The sequence below is a fragment of the Microplitis demolitor genome, chromosome 2 (assembly GCF_026212275.2).
Source record: "Microplitis demolitor isolate Queensland-Clemson2020A chromosome 2, iyMicDemo2.1a, whole genome shotgun sequence".
NCBI lineage: Eukaryota > Metazoa > Arthropoda > Insecta > Hymenoptera > Braconidae > Microplitis > Microplitis demolitor.
In genome coordinates, this window is record NC_068546.1 from 24,139,255 (window position 1) to 24,160,540 (window position 21,286).

Consider the following 21,286-nt stretch of genomic DNA (forward strand, 5'->3'; position numbering starts at 1 on the left):
TTACAAGTATTTATTTTATTTCCCTTTCCTGGTAAAATATTAATAAATATATAAAAAATAATCATAATTATTTATTAAATATATATATTAATTACTCAACAATGTCTGATGCAAAGCAATCTAAACCCTGAGAGCTAATAACTCTTAAAAACAGGTACAGTAATAGCTCACAATAAACCGAAGCGCATTTGATTCGTTTGTAACTCGATGCTAAATAATAATATTGCAACAACTCAGTGACAATTAAATAAACTCAAAAAGTACAAGCTCAGTGTTTAATTGGAGTTATAAACTTGATTTATCAGATCGAGTTCTGAGTACTGCCTGGCCTCCGGTGACCCGGGAACGCTGGACTGATACCCAGAATGCTGACGATGTCGCCGCGTTGGGCAACATACACCAGACAATACATTCCGGGCATCCTGAGTGCACTGTCGCTGAAGAAGATTCGGTCATTTATTGCGCAAGGTTCCGACGAACTTGATGCTCTTCCTAGAAAGTCAATTTTTATTTAAGTAATTAACGCGCCAGCGAGTGGTAATTTATGAAGAAAGTTTTTAGTGAAAGACAATACGGGATCATTACCTCGAGTTACGTATTCGTATACTATGTAGTCATCTAAACTAGAAAATCCTTGATGGAAAAGTCCTATCCAGTCTCCACTTGTTGGTTTGAAATCTCCGAGGAGAGTATAAGAGACTGAATTTTCTTCATCGATAAACCATTGGGTTAATGATTGAAATTCTACCCCATTGTCTTGGAAATTAGGTCTGACCTAAATTATATATTTATTGATAATTAGAAAATTAATTAATTCATTTTTAATGATTTCGTGTCAAGAAAATTTTTAATATTTAATTATCGAAACTATAATTATTTAATATTTATAAAAATATATTCTCTTAATGACGGTAATTTGAAAATTCAAATTATGATAAATAATTTATAAAAATATTATAATTACCACAATTTCAAATTCTCCGGTCACGGGTTTATGATCCGAAACTGTGTAACCAGGATGACTTTTGTAACTAGACTGAGTAGCTGCCAATTTGACATCTTCGTAAACGTCAATATTAACTTTGTACAAAATTCTGTCAGTCCAAGATGGGCGACGTCTAAAATTAAATCCAAAAACATTAAGTAAAAATTAAAATTTTAAAAAAATTGTTTGATTAATCAGGATATCATACTTCAGATCGTAATCTTGAGATGAAAATTCAAATTTATAAGTAGGCGGGAATGTAATTGTACTTTCAATAAGTTCTGCAAATGCGTCTCCATTGTCCATCACCATTTTTAACTGGTCCCTAGCTAATAAAATATCAATTTCATCGTTTTTAACTAATGAATCTATTGTACTTGCTGATAAATCTTCGCCGTGAAGACGAAAGTTTAGGTCACCGATCCAAAATACGTAACTGAAAAAAGTATTTTTATGAATTGCTTGTTATATTTATTTAAAATATATAAAACTTACTCATGGAATAAGATATGTCGTGTTTCAGGTACATCGAACGCATGTTCTCTAAGTATCGTATTATAATCAGCAATCCTGTCAGCCAGCAAATGATCATGAGGAGTCATATGTGTGTTGACAACACAAATATTAACTCCATAGACATTCAGCCGTACACTGACAGCTCCTTTGTTGCCCTATTTAAATATAACTATAAGTTTTTTCAAATAAATAATAAATTTATCAGCACAATCTTACCCACATTCCACCGAAGCCGGTCTTCGTGTAACGTGACTCCACCAGCCTCAAGTGCGTCAAGTGCTTTCGCAAGCAAAAAATATTAAGTACCAGTCCCTGGAGTCTTTGGGTGCGCACTTTTACGTAGTCGTACTCTTTGAGGATGTCTTTGAAGCTCTTGGTCCAGGGGTCTTCGAAGAACATGTCCAGTAGCATATTCTGCGGCTGGGACTTTACCTCCTGAAGACTTTAAACCATCAGTTAGACATATTTTTATTTAAATTTCCCGGGTGTTGATGATATTCTGAACATAATGATGAGACTCAAAGGTCGATCTTACCCGACGACGTAGAAATCGGGCAGTGGATCCGATTTATTGTGATATATTCCCAACATCTGAGCTGGATCTTGCTCCGGGTACTTTGTAGCGACATTAAAAGTCACGAAGTAAAGTCTAAAATAAAAAATTGATGTGATATTGATAGGAAAAAAAATAAAAATGAGGTTAAACTTACTTGATTAACTGACTATTCATCTTGGTAACTGTTTATAAAAAATAAAACTCAGTATTTATATAACAATTACACTAAGGTTTCAGCTTAGAATATTTTCAGAATATTGTTGCATGTTATTTTGATCGTTTATAATTTTTTTTAACTATTTTACGAATCCCGCGTAAAATAACTGTTTGAATTTATTTCACATGAAATTACAATATTCTGTTCACAACAAAAGAGAAAATGTATATGATCCATTTTATTATTCACAGTTGATCGTAACAACTCAAACTTTTTATAAAATATCTCTTTTATTTTTTATTATCCCTTCTGACTGGTCATTATGACGTTTTACCTGCGAGTGACAGATACAACTTTCTGTATTTTCACTACTCATACCATCACAAATACTTCTTTATACATATATATAATATATATACATGTATACAGACGTATAGCCTTCTCTTTCATGACGTCAGTTTCCCGCGTTTTTTTAAATTCAAACTCAGATGTCAAAATTAAATGCTGAGAAAAAAAAATATGAAACTGAAGTTAGCTGACGTTTAATAATTTTTGAATTTTTATTTAAGAAGATAATTTATAAAAAAAAAAAAGTTTTAAAAAATTGCACTTGTAGTTTTTTTGTTATTTTCTAGATGTGCATATTTTTAGTTTTTTTTTTTTTTTTTTTTTTTTTTTTTTTTTTTTTTTTTTTTAAGTAAATCATTAAAAAAAAAAAAAAAAAAAAATTTTGTCTGCTTACTTCAGGATCTTTAAAAATTACGAGTGTGAATGTAGGTGACAATAATGAATTTTAAAAATTTTAAAATAGCATTTATAAAATTTGAAAATGAGTATATACATTTTTTAATTTTTATATTTTTGATTGTTTTATTAATTATTTGTAATTTAAAATTTGTCAAATATCTGCTACATTCATTCTTAGAAAAATTACTAGGCTTAAAAATTAAATAAATTAAAATATCTGATATATGATATATTTAATTAATAGATTAAAGATAATGAAGATAGTAATTATAACTTTCTTATATATTTTTATGCGTTGTAATTAAATTTAAATATTTTTATTGATATCTAGCAGAGATTAATTCGCTCTTACAATAAATAAATTCAATAGAAGAAAAAGAAATGATAATTTAGATAAGTAATGAGTGATATTGCTTAGAAAATATAATTAAAAATAATTAGACTCAAAACTACAAATATTTAATATTTTAAATTTTACTTTTTATAGGGTTTCAATTTTAAAAATATTTTTCTTATCAGAGATCTTGAAATTAACTTTGATGATTTGTCATTTATTTTTTAATGAAAGCACTTAATTAGTAGCTATTTTAAGTGATTTTTAATGATGAAGACATAAAAAGTAGAAATTTAATTTCGAATATTTTTTCAGTTCAAATTTATTGAGAATCGTATTTTTAAATCAAGGATAATTTTTTTTATGAGGATCGATAAAGATTTTAATCTCGAGGCTATTAAATTTTTTTATAGATCATTAGTAGAAAAAAAAAACATGAGAAGCCGACGGTAATCTTGTTCCTAAATTTTTTTAAACACAAAAAATATAAAGAAGGTTTATAAAATATTAAAATTTTAAAAAATAGTAATGCTAATTAATCAACTCTGAAAGCTATGAGTATGTCTCATATTCAAAATACAATTTTCAAATTATTTTATGGATATTAAAAATCAAAAAGAATTACAGTCGAGTATAAAATTTATTAAATTTACAAAAAGAACATTCATCGCCTTGCAAAGCACTCATACAAAAATTAGAATATAAAAACTAGTAAGCTTACAATTAATATCAGTATAATTATCAACTATCAATTAATAAATTCGTGATAAATTTTCAATAGATCATTCCTGGATGAGCTCGCTGGAAGAAAACATTGGGGTTCGCTGACAATGTGGTGTAAAGATTTCCTGCATCAAGCTCCGGTCCTTGGAGATACATTCCATGGGGTAAAACGAATGTTTCCACTGGTGTCTGCATGCCTGGAACATTAATTTACTTATTAATTAATTCACTTACTCTGAGTTTTAAAATAAAACTCCCAAACGATTTGTAGTAAAAAAAAAAAATGCGCTGTTCAAACTCTAGAGAACTTCCTAAAGTCAAAAAGGCGTATAAAAATCTGTCATGGAATTAGTAACGATAAATATTTACAGTCTCAATAATGACAACAGCAGCAACAACAACAACAACAACAATATTTATATAACACATTAATTCCTTTAAGCGAAACCACACAAAAAAAGGAGGTCAGTTATTCACATTAGAGAATTAAAAATCTTAACATAATTGCCGGGATTAAATTTCACGGGTACATGAGCATAGTAACGAGTAGATGTTGTTACGGTAAAAGCAAAAAGAGTGTTCATTGACGCATTGGCACACACATTCATAAACATAACACTGGGTCATCATTATCACGCATTAATAATTTTTTTATTATTTACAACCGCGGACGGGAGAGCCGCTCATCGTACTTGTAAATAATTCAACAGAAGGAGAAAATAACAATAAAAATAAGGAGAGACAATATAAAAACTTCAAGGTCGATTGTACTGGAGAAAAAAAACCTTCACCCACCTTCTGAGTAAACAGGACTGCTTCCGTGTCTGCACGCACTGCAGCCGGGCATTCCTGAGGATACCAATGCCACACGATCTGTGGTCAAGTGATTGTTAGTAATGTTTTTTAATCCACAAACACAAACTAAGTAAGTGAAGACAACAAAAAACATAAAAAGCCAACAAACCTGCACTCTGGTAATGCATCTTTCTTTTCAGACTGGCCTCAGCGGGTTTGAAATGGAAAAAGGAAGGCGAGTATCCGCTGCCGGGTAATGAACTCAATCGATCATCATCGTGATCGCGAATCACAACGGTGGTCCCACCAGCGACCCCGCTGGGAATACCACCGGGTCCTTCGCGTCCTAGTGCGGCTAATTGTCGTCCTTTTGGGAGGAACATGGTGAGGAAAACAATGAGCGCCGTCGAAAGTAACCCGTAAGCTAGCCAGGCCTCACGGTCATTCTCAACGGCAACTGTTGAACCTATTGCACTTGTCAGCCAAATAGGAAGTGTCAGTCCCACTGCTAGACCGATGAAAGCTGCTTCACGGTAATTATCACGTACTCCACGAGCACGTACTGCCAGACAAGTCACGGCGATAAGTAATATGCCTGGATAACTGGATAAAATTATACAATAGAAATTAATATACATTTATTCATTTATTCAATAATTATTATGTGTACTCTGTACTGTGTAATGGTTTATCTTTTTTTTTTTTTTTAGATTTTAAATAAAAAAAAATGATTTCTTGGTGCAAGAAAACTTTCCCATCATGGAATGAAATAAAAAATTTTATTACATAGAAAAAATTGATAGCTTGAGTAAAAAAAATATTTTTGAAGACAAACGTTTTCGGAAACAGTCAAGATTTTCTTGAGCCAAGAGAATTTATTTTCAGTCGAGAATTTTTTTTTTTGTGTATGACTAGAAAAATTTATTGACTTAAGAAAATTTTCATTTTAAATTCCTAAGGTGAAAAATTTCTAAGGAGAAGTAAAAATTTTTATCACCAAGAAATGTTTTTTTTTCTGTGCAGGTTTACTGGTTGTTTGTTTATTTACTCACCCTAATGATGCGACAGTTTGTCCAAGTGGTGTTTTGCAAAGTGTATGCTGGTGAATGAACGGAGTATTGGGTTCGATAATTCGAGGCCTAATAACAGCCGGTGTTTCACCGTAAAACCACTGGCCCACAATTGCCACTTGAACGAGCACAGCAAACACAAGAACGAGCGCCTATGATTGATGAACCATTATTATGTATAATAACACAGGTAATAGTAATATATATAAATATATACATGCCAGGCACGTCAGTGGTGATAGAGTAGATCAAGAGCAAGACTAATGAAAGATGTTACAGCAGTTTTCACTGGCATGAGCATAAACTATCAATTGGACTCACCTGATACGGCGCTGGAAGATAGACACCGCTGTTTAGAGAAAGCAGAAAGACACACTTGACAAGAAGCGCGGCAAAGACCAGAGCCGCTGGCAGCCCGACCAGTCTAAATGCCGCACACGAAAGTGGATTAGGTGCCAGAGATGCTGCCGCGGACAGTCCGGCAAGTAAAAATAATCCTAAAAGAAGCGCCTGTCCAAGAAAGAGATGTCTTCTACTAGGCGCGGCTGCTCTCGCCTATTTCAAACAACAATTTACATTTTCTTATTAATTAACTTCATAATCAATGTATTGATTTACTGATAACTTTAATTATTTTTCTTCACGGTCAGTTTAATTTTTATAAATTTATTTAACCGTAAAGAATGCAAAGCAGCGTCGAAGGTTTTGGTTTAATTAAAAACAAGTTTCTGGAGCTTCGATGAGAGTTTAAACTTTGAGATTACGGTATAAGCTCTATTAATTTTCTCTACTCGCGCTAGTAAGTAACGGTAACGTGGATACTTTATAATATTAGATATATATATATGTATATGTTTATATGCATATACATATATATTTAAGATTGACGTGATGATACCCACATGTAGTAGGTGTGTATAGCATTAGTATGAGCATAAGAGTATGAAAGAGACCTTGAGGAGTACGAAGATCTCGAAGGCAACCATGAGAAGCATCGCAGCGGCACTTAACGCAGCTAGTGGTAATGCCCAAGTCCGTTGACGCAGTATCGTCTGATGGGGTGTCACTACTGGATAACCAGGTATCCGCGTATCGTCGATGGGAAACCGCGGCGGTGGGTAAATAGATATCGTTTGATTTGGCGCCGGTACGCTTATCACACTCGCTACACTCGCTAAATTATTTTTTTCAGGATTGTGGGAGTCTGGTATGAGGAAGAATTCCGTTGACAGCTCGGGACCCGTCGTTGTGGTTCCTGTCGAGACACCAGCAACCGCAGCCGTTATCATCATCGCTTCAAATGAAATACTTTCTCTGGATCTTGTTGTTGTTGGTATCAAGGATGATGGTAATGATGATGATGATGATGATGACACTAAAGCTGATGCGATATCCTCATGGGTCATGCGACCGTCTAGCCAAGCTAGTCGGGCCGCAGCTGAAAGTAATATCGGACTCACTCTCATGACCTTCAATTAATAAATTTATTTTGACACTTAATTAAATAATAATTATAATTATAATTTATAAAATTATCACCGACACTTGAGTGTTCTCCGTTTTTTGACTCGCATTTTTACAACTGAACAATTTAAATATTTTTAGTAATCACTGGTTTGTACGGCGGGTAATTTAATTAAACGTATCGCGAATAATGACATTGGCGACTATAAAATTATACCGAGTGTGAGTCAAGAGTATCAAGAGAATACTGAAGAGCATGTCTCAAGGAACTACGCTTGGCACGAAGCTTATCCGTTACGGCCTGGAGGAGTCAAGATTGGACGTTGGTGATGGTGAGGTAGAGGTAGAGAATAAGAGGTAGAATACACCGTGGTAGAGGTGGAGAAGAAAGAGATGGAGTAGGATAGCTGGTGGATATTTTCTGGTGCTCGTGCTGCTGCTGTACTGGCAAGTTCAAGAGGTACATGAGGATAAAAGAGAATTTGAGAGAGAGAGGAATATCATCGGCTTCATAGGACCCGCCCGGACCAGCCAAGTCATTTACATATGCAGTTCTCCCACCTTACGTACAATAACCCCGAAAAAAAAAGATAAAAAACAAACAAACAAAAAATACACGAGGTATTTTTCAGATAAAAGTTTGTCTTTTAATTTATTAATTTATACTTTAGGTAATTGTCATTATTTATCAGGTAAATTGAATGAATCATTGATAAGTTATGCTATAAAAAGGATGTAGATTAGAATGCATTGTTCCCTTGTATGTTATTATGTATCATATATATCTATATGTATCACGTGTTCCAGGTACGCGTGGGCTGAACGCTTTCTCCTGGGACTACATCCAGGTACAATCTTATAACTCAACTAAAGTTAATGCAATGTAACTTGGATTGTAAGTCCTGGTAGCACGCGAGTTTGGCAAAGATCCTTCCTCGCTGTCTGACTTGATAGCAGCTCAGAATGCCGAGTTAAATGCAATATATATACACATATATATATCACATCACGGACGAGAGAACAGCCGCGGGAAGAGGATGTATCAGGATATACAAATAGTAAAAGAAGAAGAAGATGTGGAAGAATAAAACTGTGTTGGTATATCGTGCAAGACATGGTATGAGAATGAGTTTGAGTTTGAGAAAGAAGGAGCGATGATAAATAACTTTTGAAAGTTCCAGGAACCCTAAAGACCACTGAGGACCCTCGGTAACCGGTTAGACTTTTAAAATCGCTTTCGACAGATCGTATGAGTTTATTAGAGGGGAGAGACAGCATTAGATTAGGTGTCAGTTGCAAATATTTCAAGGGATTGATAGACAAATAGATAAAATGATTGCCAGCTATTTATAGCTGCACCGTGGAATTCGTCGGTGGAGTAGTGGATGTCCGAGCAACGACTCCGGATGTAACGGTGTCCATGAGGAAGCTCCAACGCCCAGGGAATGATATCGCAGCCGCCACCGCCTTGGCTGCTATCAAACCGGTCGAAATTCTCACAGTCAGGGAATTAAATTAAGTAAATTAGTGTCATCTGTAACTTTAAAACTTAAAGTTAATTTGTTAAATATTATTTTGTAATTAAGTAATGTAATAATTGTCATTACATGGCATAAATTATTTTTAAATAGTAACTATTTAATTGTCTTTATTTCTCAAGTATTTTAATTATGAAAGTGTTCTGTCGTTAATCAAGTTCTTTGTTTTCCAGGTATCATTTAAATTTTTGCCGCTACAACACTGAAAATAATGAATCGACATAAGAGAATAAGTAAAAAATATAAATAAAAATGAAGGTTTGTCGTGGAGAAAACAAAACTTGGGAACCGCAAACCGCCGACTGGATCGAGTCTGGAGTATGTTGTTTTTTGACTTGTTTCCATTCGGCATCTCTTATTTCGGGGCGATACGAGTCCGAGTGTAGGCCCCGTAGCCGCGAGCCGCAGTCCGGAATCCGCGGAGCACACGGGTATGGATACGAGATATAAAGGACCAAGTGAGCAGCGTTCTTGACGTTATTATACACACATGAGTGTATAGAGAACGAGAGTTTAAGTCAAGTCTCTGGTGAGTAGCCACAGCCAACGGCTTTTGTGCGTACATGCCACGTGAAAATCCAGCTCTGGCTGGTAGTATATGCATTCTCTGCCCACCCGCCTCTCTCCTCCTCCTCCACCCTGTGGTAGTCTTTCTCTCCATAAACCAGGCGAGGGCCGACGGGTCTTTCCCCTCACATAATATTTATTATACGTCGCGGATGAATTATGGCCCGTTAACGTTGCTTTCGAGACTCAACAGGAGGATGAACACAACCTGAGTTTTATCCATCCAAGGGTACCCGGATTGTTCTTCAGATGTATCAGCTACTCGCCTAGATCATCTCAGCCATTTCTCTAAATCATTTTACACGTGAATTAATAATACCTATTATTAAATTCATCTTCAGATATTATTACTCCTAAATTTTTTTAATATCTTTTCTAAAAAAAATATTTACTGAGTAAATCAACTGAAATTATTACACTATTATTTCTGTACTTAAGTTAGAGAATAATTTTCTTGATAGAAAAAATTCGTGTGTATTTACAGTACACAGAAAAAAAATTTTTACTGAAATAAATATTTTTGATTTAAAAAAATTTTTTTAAAAATTTCCTTTGATCAAGAAAAGTTTTTTCTCAGTATACATATCATATATATAGCAATGGTATTTGTAATGTATCACCATAATTACAATAATTAATATAAATATAAATATAAAGAGTTAAAAAAATAAATAAAAAGGATAAAACGAACTTGAGAGGTTCCTTCGAGTGAATTTAAATACTGGTCAAACCACCTTAGCATTGAAGATTATTTTTCCATGACGCAACGGGTTGTTTATTTAAACGGCGAGTTAATTTCAATTAAAACTTGATAGTAAGAATATTTAAATGCGCAAGAACAGTCAGTTGACGCAGATATTTCGTTGAATATATATTTAATTGTGAGTAGAAAGTCCCATGGAGCAGTTGAGCGAACACGACAAAAGTGTTTTGGACGTGATCTTTGATCCGCTTCAGCTCATGTCATCCGGTCAAAATTTAAACCAGCCGGAAGACCAAGTAACTGGTACGTTTTCACATTTACTCAATCACTATTATTATTTTTATTGTTAATTTTAGCTATCATTAATCATTTTCAACATTTAAATCAGATAAAATAAATGATCAAGAGATTGTGGAGTTGGTGAAACGAGCAATCGAGACAGCAGAATGTGGAGAGCTAGATAAAGCTCTTAATTTTTTTGATAAAGCGATTGCCAAAGCTCCAGATTGTCCTTCAATTTTAAATGATCGGGCTCAAGCTCTTCGACTTGCAGGCAGAGTTGATGGTATTTATCTACATTTATTTGGCACAAATACAGTAGAACCTCGTTATAAAACTTAGTTTCTCTCTCAGACTATCGCGATACTTTTATAAAACAGACATCAAATAGTCTTATAACGAGATTCTACTGCATTTGATTCCTTGAAATAAATATAATATCTTTGTAGTAAAGATATTAAATTTGCCTTGGAGTAAAATTTACTCCAGGGACTTTATTTCAATATGAAAACTCTGGTTTGTAGTAAAATTAGCTTCAAAAAGAAGTTTATTTTCATGCTACAATACAAAAACAGAGTGAATGTGGATTTGCAAAAAAACTAAACTACTCCGAAATCATTCCGCTGGAAACAAACTCCGTATGCGGAGTGATTTTTTCTCAAACTCCAGAACTCTGAGTGACGGAGTAAATCCGGATGTAAATAAAATCCATATAGCATCCATTTAGCAGTGATCTATTTTATCTCTCTCACAATTAAATATTTACTTGGTCATATCCAAATATAGGATACATTTGGGTCAAATAAATCTTTTGATATTTAATTAAAGCCTATACACATATACATTTCAGAGGCTTTGAAAGACTTGGATCAAGCTGTGACAATGAGTGGCGGCCGAGGGAAAGCCGGCACAAAGGCGCTGTGTCAGCGTGGGTTACTCCATCGTCTCGAAGGCCGTGAAGATGATGCCAAAAGAGACTTTCAAGCAGCTGCCAACAATGGATCTGCCTTTGCGCGTAATCAGTTAGTTAATTTAAATCCTTACGCTGCAATGTGTAACGCAATGCTCAGAGAAATGACTTCTAAATCAGTTAATTTATAAATAAAGCAACAATGCGTCGATCGTTTAAAATTTCCATCAACATCTAGGAAGTATAATATAGGAAAATAAAATAAAATAAAATAGATAGTAATCTAATGTCATGTGTCAGAACCCCCGTAGGCCGCACGTGTTTTTGACAGCGGCAGCTGATGCACGCAAGTTAAAAATTATTCTGACACAAAACTAACGGTCCCAGCTGTTGGATCCTTCCTCAATGTGTATTCAGGATTTAAATAACTCTGTCACAGAAGGTCACACAAAATCTATTCAATAAAATAACAAATTTCTAGACAAGTTTTTTAAGATCGGAAAATTTTTATTGAGCTCAGAGAGCCGAAATATTAAAAGGCTACTTCGAAAAACAGTCAGCCTTACAAATTACTTAAAATTTTATTATTATTATTACATAATTCCACGTAATATATATTTATATTCATATAATATATATTAATACAGTTAATAATTATCATTGGACTTGTCACATAAAAATATAAATAATAAATCTATCGTTTATTAATCAATCTAATGCACCTACCCAAGTTTTTTAAATTTCATGGAAATTGTTTAATTACTTTTTCCTGAGGCGTAAATTAGGGAGTTTTTTAGCGTAGTCAATTAGCGTCAACAATTACTTGCGATTTGTACAAGATTTTTCTTATAAATTATTTCATTTCATTAATAGTGTCATATACATATATAAATATTATTATTTTTTTTTTAATACATGTAGAATTATAGCAAAAATTGACAATTTGTGTGTATGTTTAATTTCCTTTGTTCAGTTTTGTAAAAAAATCAGCTATTAAATGCATTAATAAAAAATACCGGAACGAAATTTAATTTTAAAATTTACCCGTCATCCATCCACTCAACACATTTACTATTTTCTGTTATCGCTTCTTTTTCTGTTTACCATTGATATCAAAACTCAGCTACATTATGCGCAGTCATATTAATTAAACTATTTATATACTTTATCTATTTATCCTCTGATTCTGGATGCTGAATCATCTCAAAATCTTTACCTACGTTAGATTTCTCACTTTCCGAGCCTTCTTCGCCGCTCGCTTCTTCGTCATTAGTCACCTCAACAGCTTGTTTCTCTTCCTCGACTTCTTTTTTATCTTCCTCAGGAAGCGGGGATTTATCATCATCTCTAAAATAAATAGCAAATATTTAAATCATCAAGCAAACACTCACACAAAATATTTATTAATATTTAACTCAAACAGAAGCTAATAAATTTACCTTTGAGTTAAACAAGCGTCTTCGCAATCTGAGTCTTTATCTTTCTTGTGTTTCTTCTTCTTATTTTTCTTCTCTGAACCTGGTCCATAGTAATCATACTAAAAAAAAAATTATATTTTATTGTATTTGAAATTGAAAAAAAAATTTTTTTTTGTAGTAATAAATATAAATAATTACCTGATAAAGTGGCCAGAAGGAAGCGAAGAAACCAACGTCTTCAGCGAGATTAGGTAGTAACCAAAAGTGATGTCTTCCAATGGTAATAACCCATATTAGACAAAAAATAACAACTCTAATGACAGCTAATGCTAAAATAAATACAAAAAAACCAGCGGCAGCTACACTAAGATAATAAACACCATGACGAATTGTCAGGGGCCATAATGGAAAAAGGCAGACGCCAATGGCTCCAAGTACTACGAGTGCACCAAAGAACCAATAGTATACAGGAATAGGTTCATAAATCCATACATAAGCGTCATTGCAATCTGAAAAATACTGCTCCATGTGCATCTCTAAACGTACTTTAGGTTTTTTCTTCGGTTCTTTATCTTTATCTTTCTTCTCATCTTCGTTTTCTTTACCCTCATTTTCAGTGTTCTCTTTCTCTTTCTCTTTTTCCTTTTCCTTTTCCTTTTCCTTCTCTACCATCTTTTTGTCATCTTTATGACAGCAATCTTTACCCTTTTTCTTCATACCTCGTAGTTTAATCAGCTCTTCTTCAGTGACGACTATTTTTTTAGCACGATGGAAAAATTTGTGTCTCAGCATATTATCCAAAAATTCAACTACTTGTTCTCTGGTTTCAAAAATTGTTTTGCTCCAGGGCGAGTTGTCCAGCAGGGCGCCGACAGCTCGTGAGCCCGTGAAATACTCGACATTGTGACTGATAAATTTAGTTTTCTTAGACGGTACATTTTCACGTATCCATTTAGCGACAGCATACTCTTCTTTTGACGGTTTATCTACAGCGGCTTTGTCTTGTTGATTCTGTAAATAAATAAATTCATTAAATATTAAAACAAAGAAAATTTTTTGACTTGTGTATCAAAAAAATCAATAATGGAAAAATATTAAAAATATTAAAAGCTACGTCACTTATTGGATTTCTATAGTACTCCATAAAATTCACCGTTAGAATCGACACTGTGTAAAAATATATCGATTGGTTTGAATATATGCATTTAATAATGATAAATAATAATTACAAATGACAGATTGATGCTGATAATTATTCAGTAATTGTTATATATTATTTAATAAAAAACAAACAATATGCTTACATCTTTACGCTTTTTATTTTTTCTTCGTTCAGCCATGTTGTGTGTGATGTTGTCGTATTATTGTCGTATACTCAAATGATTTGGCGTTTCAGTTTCAGGAACTCGATATTCGTCTGCGTTAAATATCTGAAGGTATTTTTTTTTTCTTACAGGCTCCTCATTTATTTGGAGAAGGCAACTAAAAATATGAGTGTCGGTCGTGTGTGATGGGTTAAAAATGTGCGTACTGTCACTAAATTTACTGGGTTATGTAGATTTTCAGTGAAATTTATTTTTTATTCGATGGCAAAATAGATGACGGCATTTTCGACTGATTACAGAATAAGACACTGGCGCCATTTTTTTTTATTTTAAAAGTGAGATTTTTATGACTTATTAATTAATGACTATTAAGCACGATATTAGAAATTAATTAGTATTATAATTAATTTTAATTTAAATAAATGAAATTTTAAATTTTCATTTTTGGCGCGTTTTTAAAAATGCCGATAATTTATCGCGGGAAGATAATTTGAATAAAATTCATTTAAATTAATTAATTATTTTAATTACTAAACATAAATTTATACTTATAATTAAATATAAATTAGTAATTAGTAATTCTAAATAATTTCATAGACAATCTAATTATTATTTTTTTTTAATTACAAAATTAAAAAATTTTAAATAAAAATATAAATTTTCTACTTAAATTTACTAGTGTCTTATTAATCTTATCATCATATCAGTGTAATTAAGTCCAATTATTGACAATAATTATGATCATATAAATTACAATTATCAGTCTCAGTACTCAAGACTAAATTTTAGAAATAAATATATTTTTGTTTAAATTTAAAAATTTAAAAACTAAAAAAAAACAACATTAATATAAACACTTGTAATTTTAATTATAAATAATTACAAGTAATTAATATTTATTTATTTTCTTTCCATTTAATAATGTCAGTTTAAAAATCCACCAGAGGTCAGTGCCGTCGTATTTAACAATAAATACATGTGTATTATTGCTGAGTGGTATTTGATCCGGGGAAAATACGTCCAAGGAAACTTGAATCTTAACCCTTGTGCTTGGAAAAAAAATACACACACACACAAGTAATTAGTGTTATATCAGTTAATTAATATTGAGAGTATATTATTGGCAAGTGTGTTAATTAATCCAAGATTAATATAAGTTAATTATTTGAGTGCTGAGGCGTATCCAAACGACCTTGATAACCACGCGATATCAAAAAAAAATAATTTAGTTTATTCGTTAGAACGCAACGCATTAGTTACAGTCGATGTAATCAGTCATTATTATTTACTTATTAAATATTTAATATAAATAATATGGCTGGAATATTTGACATAGAGCTACACGATGGTGACAATGTAGATCAGGATGAGTCTGATGATGATATTATTGAAGCAGCAGAGGTAATGATCATATTTATATAATATTTTTATTTATTTTCTAATCAACTTCTGAAACTAATTTACATACTTGTTTTTTAAATTACAGAGTGATTACAATACGCATCCTGATGTAAATGAAATATTGGAGTAAGTTTATTATGATCCTGAACTAAACATGAGTGTTTTTAAATTTTTTTAATGTGCATTTTTTAAAAACTTTATTTTATTAATTATTTACTCTATTTATTTATAATTTTAAATTTTATGTCTGCTACATTGTCACTCAAGTAAGCAGACAACAATTTTTGTTTTTTTTTTTTTTTTTAATGATTTACTTTAAAAAAAAAAAAAATTGGACATGTAGAAAATTAAAAAAACTCCAAGTGCAATTTTCTGAAATATTTTTTTTTAAATCTCGTTTTTAAAAAAATCAAAACATTAGACGTCGGTTAATTTCAGTATCATTGTAATTTTAAGGTCTGAAGATGTAGAGAGAGTTCAACTATCAGAGCAGACGGTAAATCCTGGGGATGAAAAAGTCGGGCCAAAGGATTTCGAATTGTGTAAAATTTTGGGCGAAGGCGGCTATGGAAAAGTATTTCAAGTACGGAAAGTAAGCGGTAAAGACAAAGGAAGTATTTTTGCAATGAAAGTTTTGTGCAAAGCATCAATTATTCGTAATCAAAAAGACACAGCTCACACCAAAGCCGAGAGAAATATTCTTGAGGCAGTCAAACATCCGTTCATCGTTAATTTAATTTACGCATTTCAAACTGGCGGCAAACTTTATTTGATTCTCGAGTATCTGTGTGGTGGGGAACTATTCACTTATTTAGATCGCGAAGGAATATTCCTTGAAGACACAGCATGCTTTTATTTATCTGAAATAATACTTGCGCTCCAGCATCTCCATAAACTTGGAATTATTTACCGTGATTTGAAACCTGAAAATATCCTTCTGGACCGCGAAGGCCACGTCAAGCTGACGGACTTCGGTTTATGTAAAGAGCACATCCAGGAAGGGACTGTGACTCATACATTTTGCGGTACGATTGAGTATATGGCACCGGAAATACTGACAAGAAGTGGTCACGGTAAAGCTGTTGACTGGTGGAGTCTTGGTGCTCTGATGTACGATATGTTAACCGGCATGCCGCCATTTACTGCCGACGATCGTAAAAAAACAATCGAAAAAATACTTAAAGGCAAGCTGGCGTTGCCGCAGTATTTAACCCCAGATGCCCGCGATTTGATAAGAAAGCTATTGAAGAGACAAGTGGCTCAGAGGCTGGGATCAGGACCCGAAGATGCTGAGCAGATAATGAACCACAACTTTTTCAAGCATATCAGTTGGCAGGATGTAATTTCTCGTAAACTGGAGCCGCCATTCAAACCGTCGCTCAAGAGCGCTGATGATACCTCGCAGTTTGACGAGCAATTCACGGCGACAGTACCAGTTGATTCACCTGTTGAAAGTACTCTCAGTGAGTCAGCGAACATGATATTCCAGGTTAAATTATTAACAAATAATAATTTACTGATAAATATATTTATTTTATATTCCAAATTTTATTTCAGGGATTTACTTATGTCGCTCCGAGTGTACTTGAGGGCCTGTACAGCCAATCAAAGAGTTCTCGTAGCCCGCGACACTACTTGAGTTCCAGTCACAGGAGAAGTTACTCTCCAACAGATAACCGATCGAGTAGCTATCAAATGCAGTCCAGGTTGATATTTAATTGATGAATAAGACTAAATACTCTAATAGCACAGTTTGCTTAACAAAACTTTACAAAAGTTTCCTTGAATTTTCCGTCAAATTAACGAAAAATTCAAGGAAATTTTTACGCGATTTTTTTCCTATTACCGAAAATTGCCTCTGAATTGAGGAAAAATTGACCGCAAATTTTTCTTTCTTTTTACTGTCAAATTGTCAGCAAATTCAGGCAACAAATTTCGGTAACTTCAATCATCAAATTACTGTCAATTTGAAGCTAAAGCGGCTATTAGGGTATGTGGGAAAATGATATTTTAATTGATTGGTTTATTGATCAGGTTCACGCGCGGACGAAACAGTCTAGAAGATTCAGAGATGATGGATGTGGCGCAGCTTTCAGAGCATTTATAGTTCGCTCAAGAAAGTACCAGCAAAGATGCGTCTTGAGAAATGCGCAAATCATATATACAGATATATATACATATATATTTTCTTTTTTTTAGCTGAGCCAACGAATATTCGAGAAGAGATAATGAAGATCTCGGGCGCACTCACTGCCGCGCGATTGCTTGTCAGTTTAGCATCTGATATCTTCAGTTTATTCATGATATTTAAAGATTTGAAATGAAAAATTCATTTTTTTTTTCTTTTAATAGTCGTCATTAGTTTGAAATTTGAAATAACAGCGGGAAATATTTTTCAGTGAGGAGTAAAATATAAACTTTTGACTTTGTCTTTAATCCAAAGGTTCTTTCGTCGATAATTAAATCGTATAGATAAAAGTTTTTAAATGCAAGTTTGTAAAATAGTTTAGTCTAATTATTTCTTCAGTCAAAAGATATTTTATTCCTCAGTTAATTAGTTTTAGTACAACGATAATTTTTATTTATTTAAATAAAAATTTCAGTATATTCAAATTTTTTTCCATGTGCGGAATATAATTGTGTAGTTTTTTTTTCGTTTGTCATGTATATAAAAAAAAAACAGAGGAGAATTGACTGTGCAATTAGAACGAGCTTGCGAAATAATTGTTGCTATTTTTTTTGTCGTTAATTTTTTTGTTTCTGTAAATTATTTAAATAATTTTATTGTTGAAATTTTTTCAGGTACTGTCGTATTAAAAAATAACTAAATATAAAAAGCGCAATTACAAAACTGCCCAAGTGTTCACCGCAAATACCAATAGATAAATATATATCTTTTTCATATAGATTCAGATAATAATTGTTGATAAATTATTTAAATAATGCCGATAATTTTAGACATAGAATTAATTAAACACATAGAATATTAAATTATAATTGCAACTCCTCTAAAAAAAATATATAACGATTTATATTAGATAATTGTTAATCTACAGAAAAAAATTTTCTTGAGGCAAAAAATTTTTTCTCGGCCCGAGGGTGAATGCAACAGACAAATTTAAAATTATAAATAAATAGAGTAAATAATTTAAAAAAAATCTTTACCAAAAAGGCACATTAATTTTGGAATTTTTTAAATGCGCATTTTTTTAAAATTTTATTTTATTAATTATTTACTCTATTAATTTTAAATTTCTCCCAAGAAAAATTTTTTTTTCTGTGTATTATTTAAAACAGGTAAAGATTAAATATTTTTTTTCTACGTAATCGTGTGTAAAATCCGTGCCTGCAACGATTTATTATTGTAATAATATATTATCTTATCGATATATCACTTAATCGAAAAAAAAGTAATTAATTAACATATGTAATTTATAATTACATAAATCAGCGTATTAGATTTTTTTTACGTCTCATTCACGTATCAAATTGCGCATGAAAAATAACTACGTACTAATTTTTTAAAACGAATTAATTAATAAAAATAAAAAAAATTGTAAAAAAAAAAAAAAAAGAAAATAATCGTGCAGCGCAAATTATATAAAAACATGCTCATCGCCTCTATTGTAAATAGATAATTAATTTCAATAATTAAAACAAATATAAATTATATAAATCAATAAATTTATTTCATGTTTAACTTGTCTAGAGTTAGGCAAGAATATTATAAAAAAAAAACCATAAATATAAACATTATTCATTTAAATATTTCATGACCAACAATTTTCGTCAATTGTTGAGTCTCTAATTATTATTATTGTACATGTAAATACATTTGCTCATTTACAAAATATAATAAAAAAATGAATTAAAAGCAACTTTATCAGCTTCGATGTAACATTGATTGACAGTTAAAATAACAAATCCTTCATATAATTGTAATAATTAATTATTAAACTACCAATTAAAACAAATGATAGTATTTCAAAAAGACAAACATGTTAGTAATTAATGTCAATTAAACAATCAATACAAATAACGCATTTATATTAAGAATATCTTATCCGTTTATCATGGCGGTATCTCCGCTCGTCTGATTCCTCAGACTTTCGTTTTCGATCGTGGCGATTGCGATCGCGATTATAATCAGTCTTATCTCGAAAACTTTCTTTATCATAATAATGCCCATGATCTCGGCGATCATTGCGCTCTGGCCGACGTTCATTGCGTTCGAATCTCTCGTCTCTCCTCTTTATTTCACCCTCATACCGCTTTTCCCGCGGTCTCTCCTTGTCTTTTTCTTTGTCTCTAGGTCTCTCCTTCTCCTTAAGAATTAATTTCTCTTCCTCCGAAGAACTCGAACTCGAGTCATGTGTTTTCTTAGACTTCTTCTTCTTACGTCGTTTCTTCTCGTCTTCAGAACTAGAGCTCTCGGACTCACTGTCGCTACTTTCGGTGCTGCTACTGTTACTGCTGATACTTTCACGTTTCTTTGATTTTTTCTTCTTTTCTTTCTTACTCTTGCGTTTCTTAGCTTCCTTCTTCACTCTTTTCTTCTCCATTTTTTCTAATTTCCTTATAAGTCTTTTCTTCTCTTTTTTAGTTAAAGAATTAAAAAATGCTTCTTCCGACATCTCTTCATCACCTGACACCATTTCATCTTCATGCTGAGGTATTCTTAGGTGCTGCTGGGCTGTCATAGCTGACCTTGAATTACAAAAAAAATTAATTATTAATATTTACAAATCAATTATTAGTAAAACTCACTTTTTTAAAGCTAATCCGTCGTCTCTCATCTGCTGAATAAGAGTTAAAGCGTCAGGACTCTCTTGTTTTTCTTGATTTGACATCACGACACTCATTGCCTGGCTGTACAACGGACATTCTTTGTCTATTAAATGAAGAACAATAAATACATAATTAAAAAAAAAAATCGCATCTCAGATCCGTCTCTCCCTTAAATAAATAAATTATTAATAATAAATTTAAAATAATCACCTGTGTTAATATGACCCCACTTATGACATTTAATACACCTGACATTTCTCACTTGAATACCAAAAGGTTGATCCCTAATTTCACTGTCTCCTTTACAATAACTTTCTCTGGGCGCGTTGTATTTTCGTTGCCATTCAAATTTATATTCTGGCTCATTGTCTTCTTTTTCTCGTTCTTTTTTAGCACCTGGAGGTGGCTCGTACATGAAATTAACACTCAATTTATCTTTACTTTCTTTACTCAGCAGAGCTCTGAAAAAATAATCAGTGGGTTAATTTAGTAAAATAAATGGCTGATTAATTGACTGAGTAAACGTCGTAGAATGTAAACATAACCTACTTGTTATTATGGAGATCTTGTTCCTTTTCATACTGAACTCGTAATTCTTCTTGTTTCTTTTTGTAAGCATCAGCTTGCTGCTCTGCCATCCATACCTACACCACGAAAATTAAAAAAAATTGTCATTAAAAATCAGCATGTCAACAAAAATGTCCGACGTAAAAATAAAAAAATAAATAAATAATTAATAACAACAACAAAGTTACGTACTCGTTTCAAATTGTCACGTGAAGCGGGATGAAAAAACTTTTTACACATGTAATTATTAAATCCTTTACCCATTTTTATAAATAGTTAATTAACAATAATAAATTAAAAAATAACTTTTTTTTTATCACTGACAGCAAGTTAAAGAATTCGGCCATTGAATAAAATTATCATGGATTTCTACAGTTGAGTAAAAGAATTCACTCATTTCCGGTTAAATTTTTTTTTTTTAACTTTTCATTTTAAAAAAAAAT

The 21,286-nt window shown here is 32.2% G+C and overlaps 6 protein-coding genes across 7 annotated transcripts; 2 read left to right on the forward strand and 4 right to left on the reverse strand.

Moving 5' to 3' along the window:
* Nucleotides 1-10: 10 nt before the first annotated feature.
* On the reverse strand, nt 11-2,568 carry LOC103572151 (inositol polyphosphate 5-phosphatase K). The gene is made up of 8 exons (XM_008550611.3): nt 2,212-2,568; nt 2,037-2,150; nt 1,718-1,943; nt 1,481-1,656; nt 1,194-1,421; nt 965-1,118; nt 586-775; nt 11-492 (listed from the first exon to the last, which is right to left on the reverse strand). Exons 1-8 carry the CDS (start codon nt 2,229-2,231, stop codon nt 302-304), a joined length of 1,299 nt encoding a protein of 432 aa, XP_008548833.1. The 5' UTR covers nt 2,232-2,568; the 3' UTR covers nt 11-301.
* Nucleotides 2,569-3,892: 1,324 nt separating this feature from the next.
* Nucleotides 3,893-7,866, reverse strand: LOC103572153 (uncharacterized). 2 transcript variants are annotated; one of them, XM_008550612.2, is made up of 6 exons: nt 6,837-7,866; nt 6,205-6,438; nt 5,866-6,035; nt 4,983-5,416; nt 4,814-4,891; nt 3,893-4,215 (listed from the first exon to the last, which is right to left on the reverse strand). In XM_008550612.2, the coding sequence occupies exons 1-6, from the start codon at nt 7,347-7,349 to the stop codon at nt 4,070-4,072; spliced, it is 1,575 nt and encodes a 524-aa protein (XP_008548834.1). In that variant the 5' UTR covers nt 7,350-7,866; the 3' UTR covers nt 3,893-4,069. The 2 variants fall into 2 exon arrangements, with proteins under 2 accessions (XP_008548834.1, XP_008548835.1); XM_008550613.2 differs by lacking the exon at nt 4,814-4,891.
* A 2,297-nt stretch (nt 7,867-10,163) lies between these two features.
* Nucleotides 10,164-11,810, forward strand: LOC103572154 (tetratricopeptide repeat protein 36). Its single transcript, XM_008550614.3, has 3 exons — nt 10,164-10,458; nt 10,544-10,720; nt 11,285-11,810. Exons 1-3 carry the CDS (start codon nt 10,350-10,352, stop codon nt 11,533-11,535), a joined length of 537 nt encoding a protein of 178 aa, XP_008548836.1. The 5' UTR covers nt 10,164-10,349; the 3' UTR covers nt 11,536-11,810.
* Nucleotides 11,811-11,906: 96 nt separating this feature from the next.
* Nucleotides 11,907-14,269, reverse strand: LOC103572155 (translocation protein SEC62). Its single transcript, XM_008550616.3, has 4 exons — nt 14,067-14,269; nt 12,961-13,773; nt 12,784-12,881; nt 11,907-12,691 (listed from the first exon to the last, which is right to left on the reverse strand). The coding sequence occupies exons 1-4, from the start codon at nt 14,100-14,102 to the stop codon at nt 12,514-12,516; spliced, it is 1,125 nt and encodes a 374-aa protein (XP_008548838.1). The 5' UTR covers nt 14,103-14,269; the 3' UTR covers nt 11,907-12,513.
* A 699-nt stretch (nt 14,270-14,968) lies between these two features.
* LOC103572156 (ribosomal protein S6 kinase beta-1) lies at nt 14,969-19,004 on the forward strand. Its single transcript, XM_008550617.3, has 5 exons — nt 14,969-15,488; nt 15,574-15,614; nt 15,945-16,977; nt 17,046-17,194; nt 17,523-19,004. The coding sequence occupies exons 1-5, from the start codon at nt 15,402-15,404 to the stop codon at nt 17,593-17,595; spliced, it is 1,383 nt and encodes a 460-aa protein (XP_008548839.1). The 5' UTR covers nt 14,969-15,401; the 3' UTR covers nt 17,596-19,004.
* A 348-nt stretch (nt 19,005-19,352) lies between these two features.
* On the reverse strand, nt 19,353-21,215 carry LOC103572157 (corepressor interacting with RBPJ 1). The gene is made up of 5 exons (XM_008550618.3): nt 21,036-21,215; nt 20,826-20,920; nt 20,487-20,737; nt 20,256-20,379; nt 19,353-20,195 (listed from the first exon to the last, which is right to left on the reverse strand). Exons 1-5 carry the CDS (start codon nt 21,105-21,107, stop codon nt 19,538-19,540), a joined length of 1,200 nt encoding a protein of 399 aa, XP_008548840.1. The 5' UTR covers nt 21,108-21,215; the 3' UTR covers nt 19,353-19,537.
* Between the last annotated feature and the right edge of the window lie 71 nt (nt 21,216-21,286).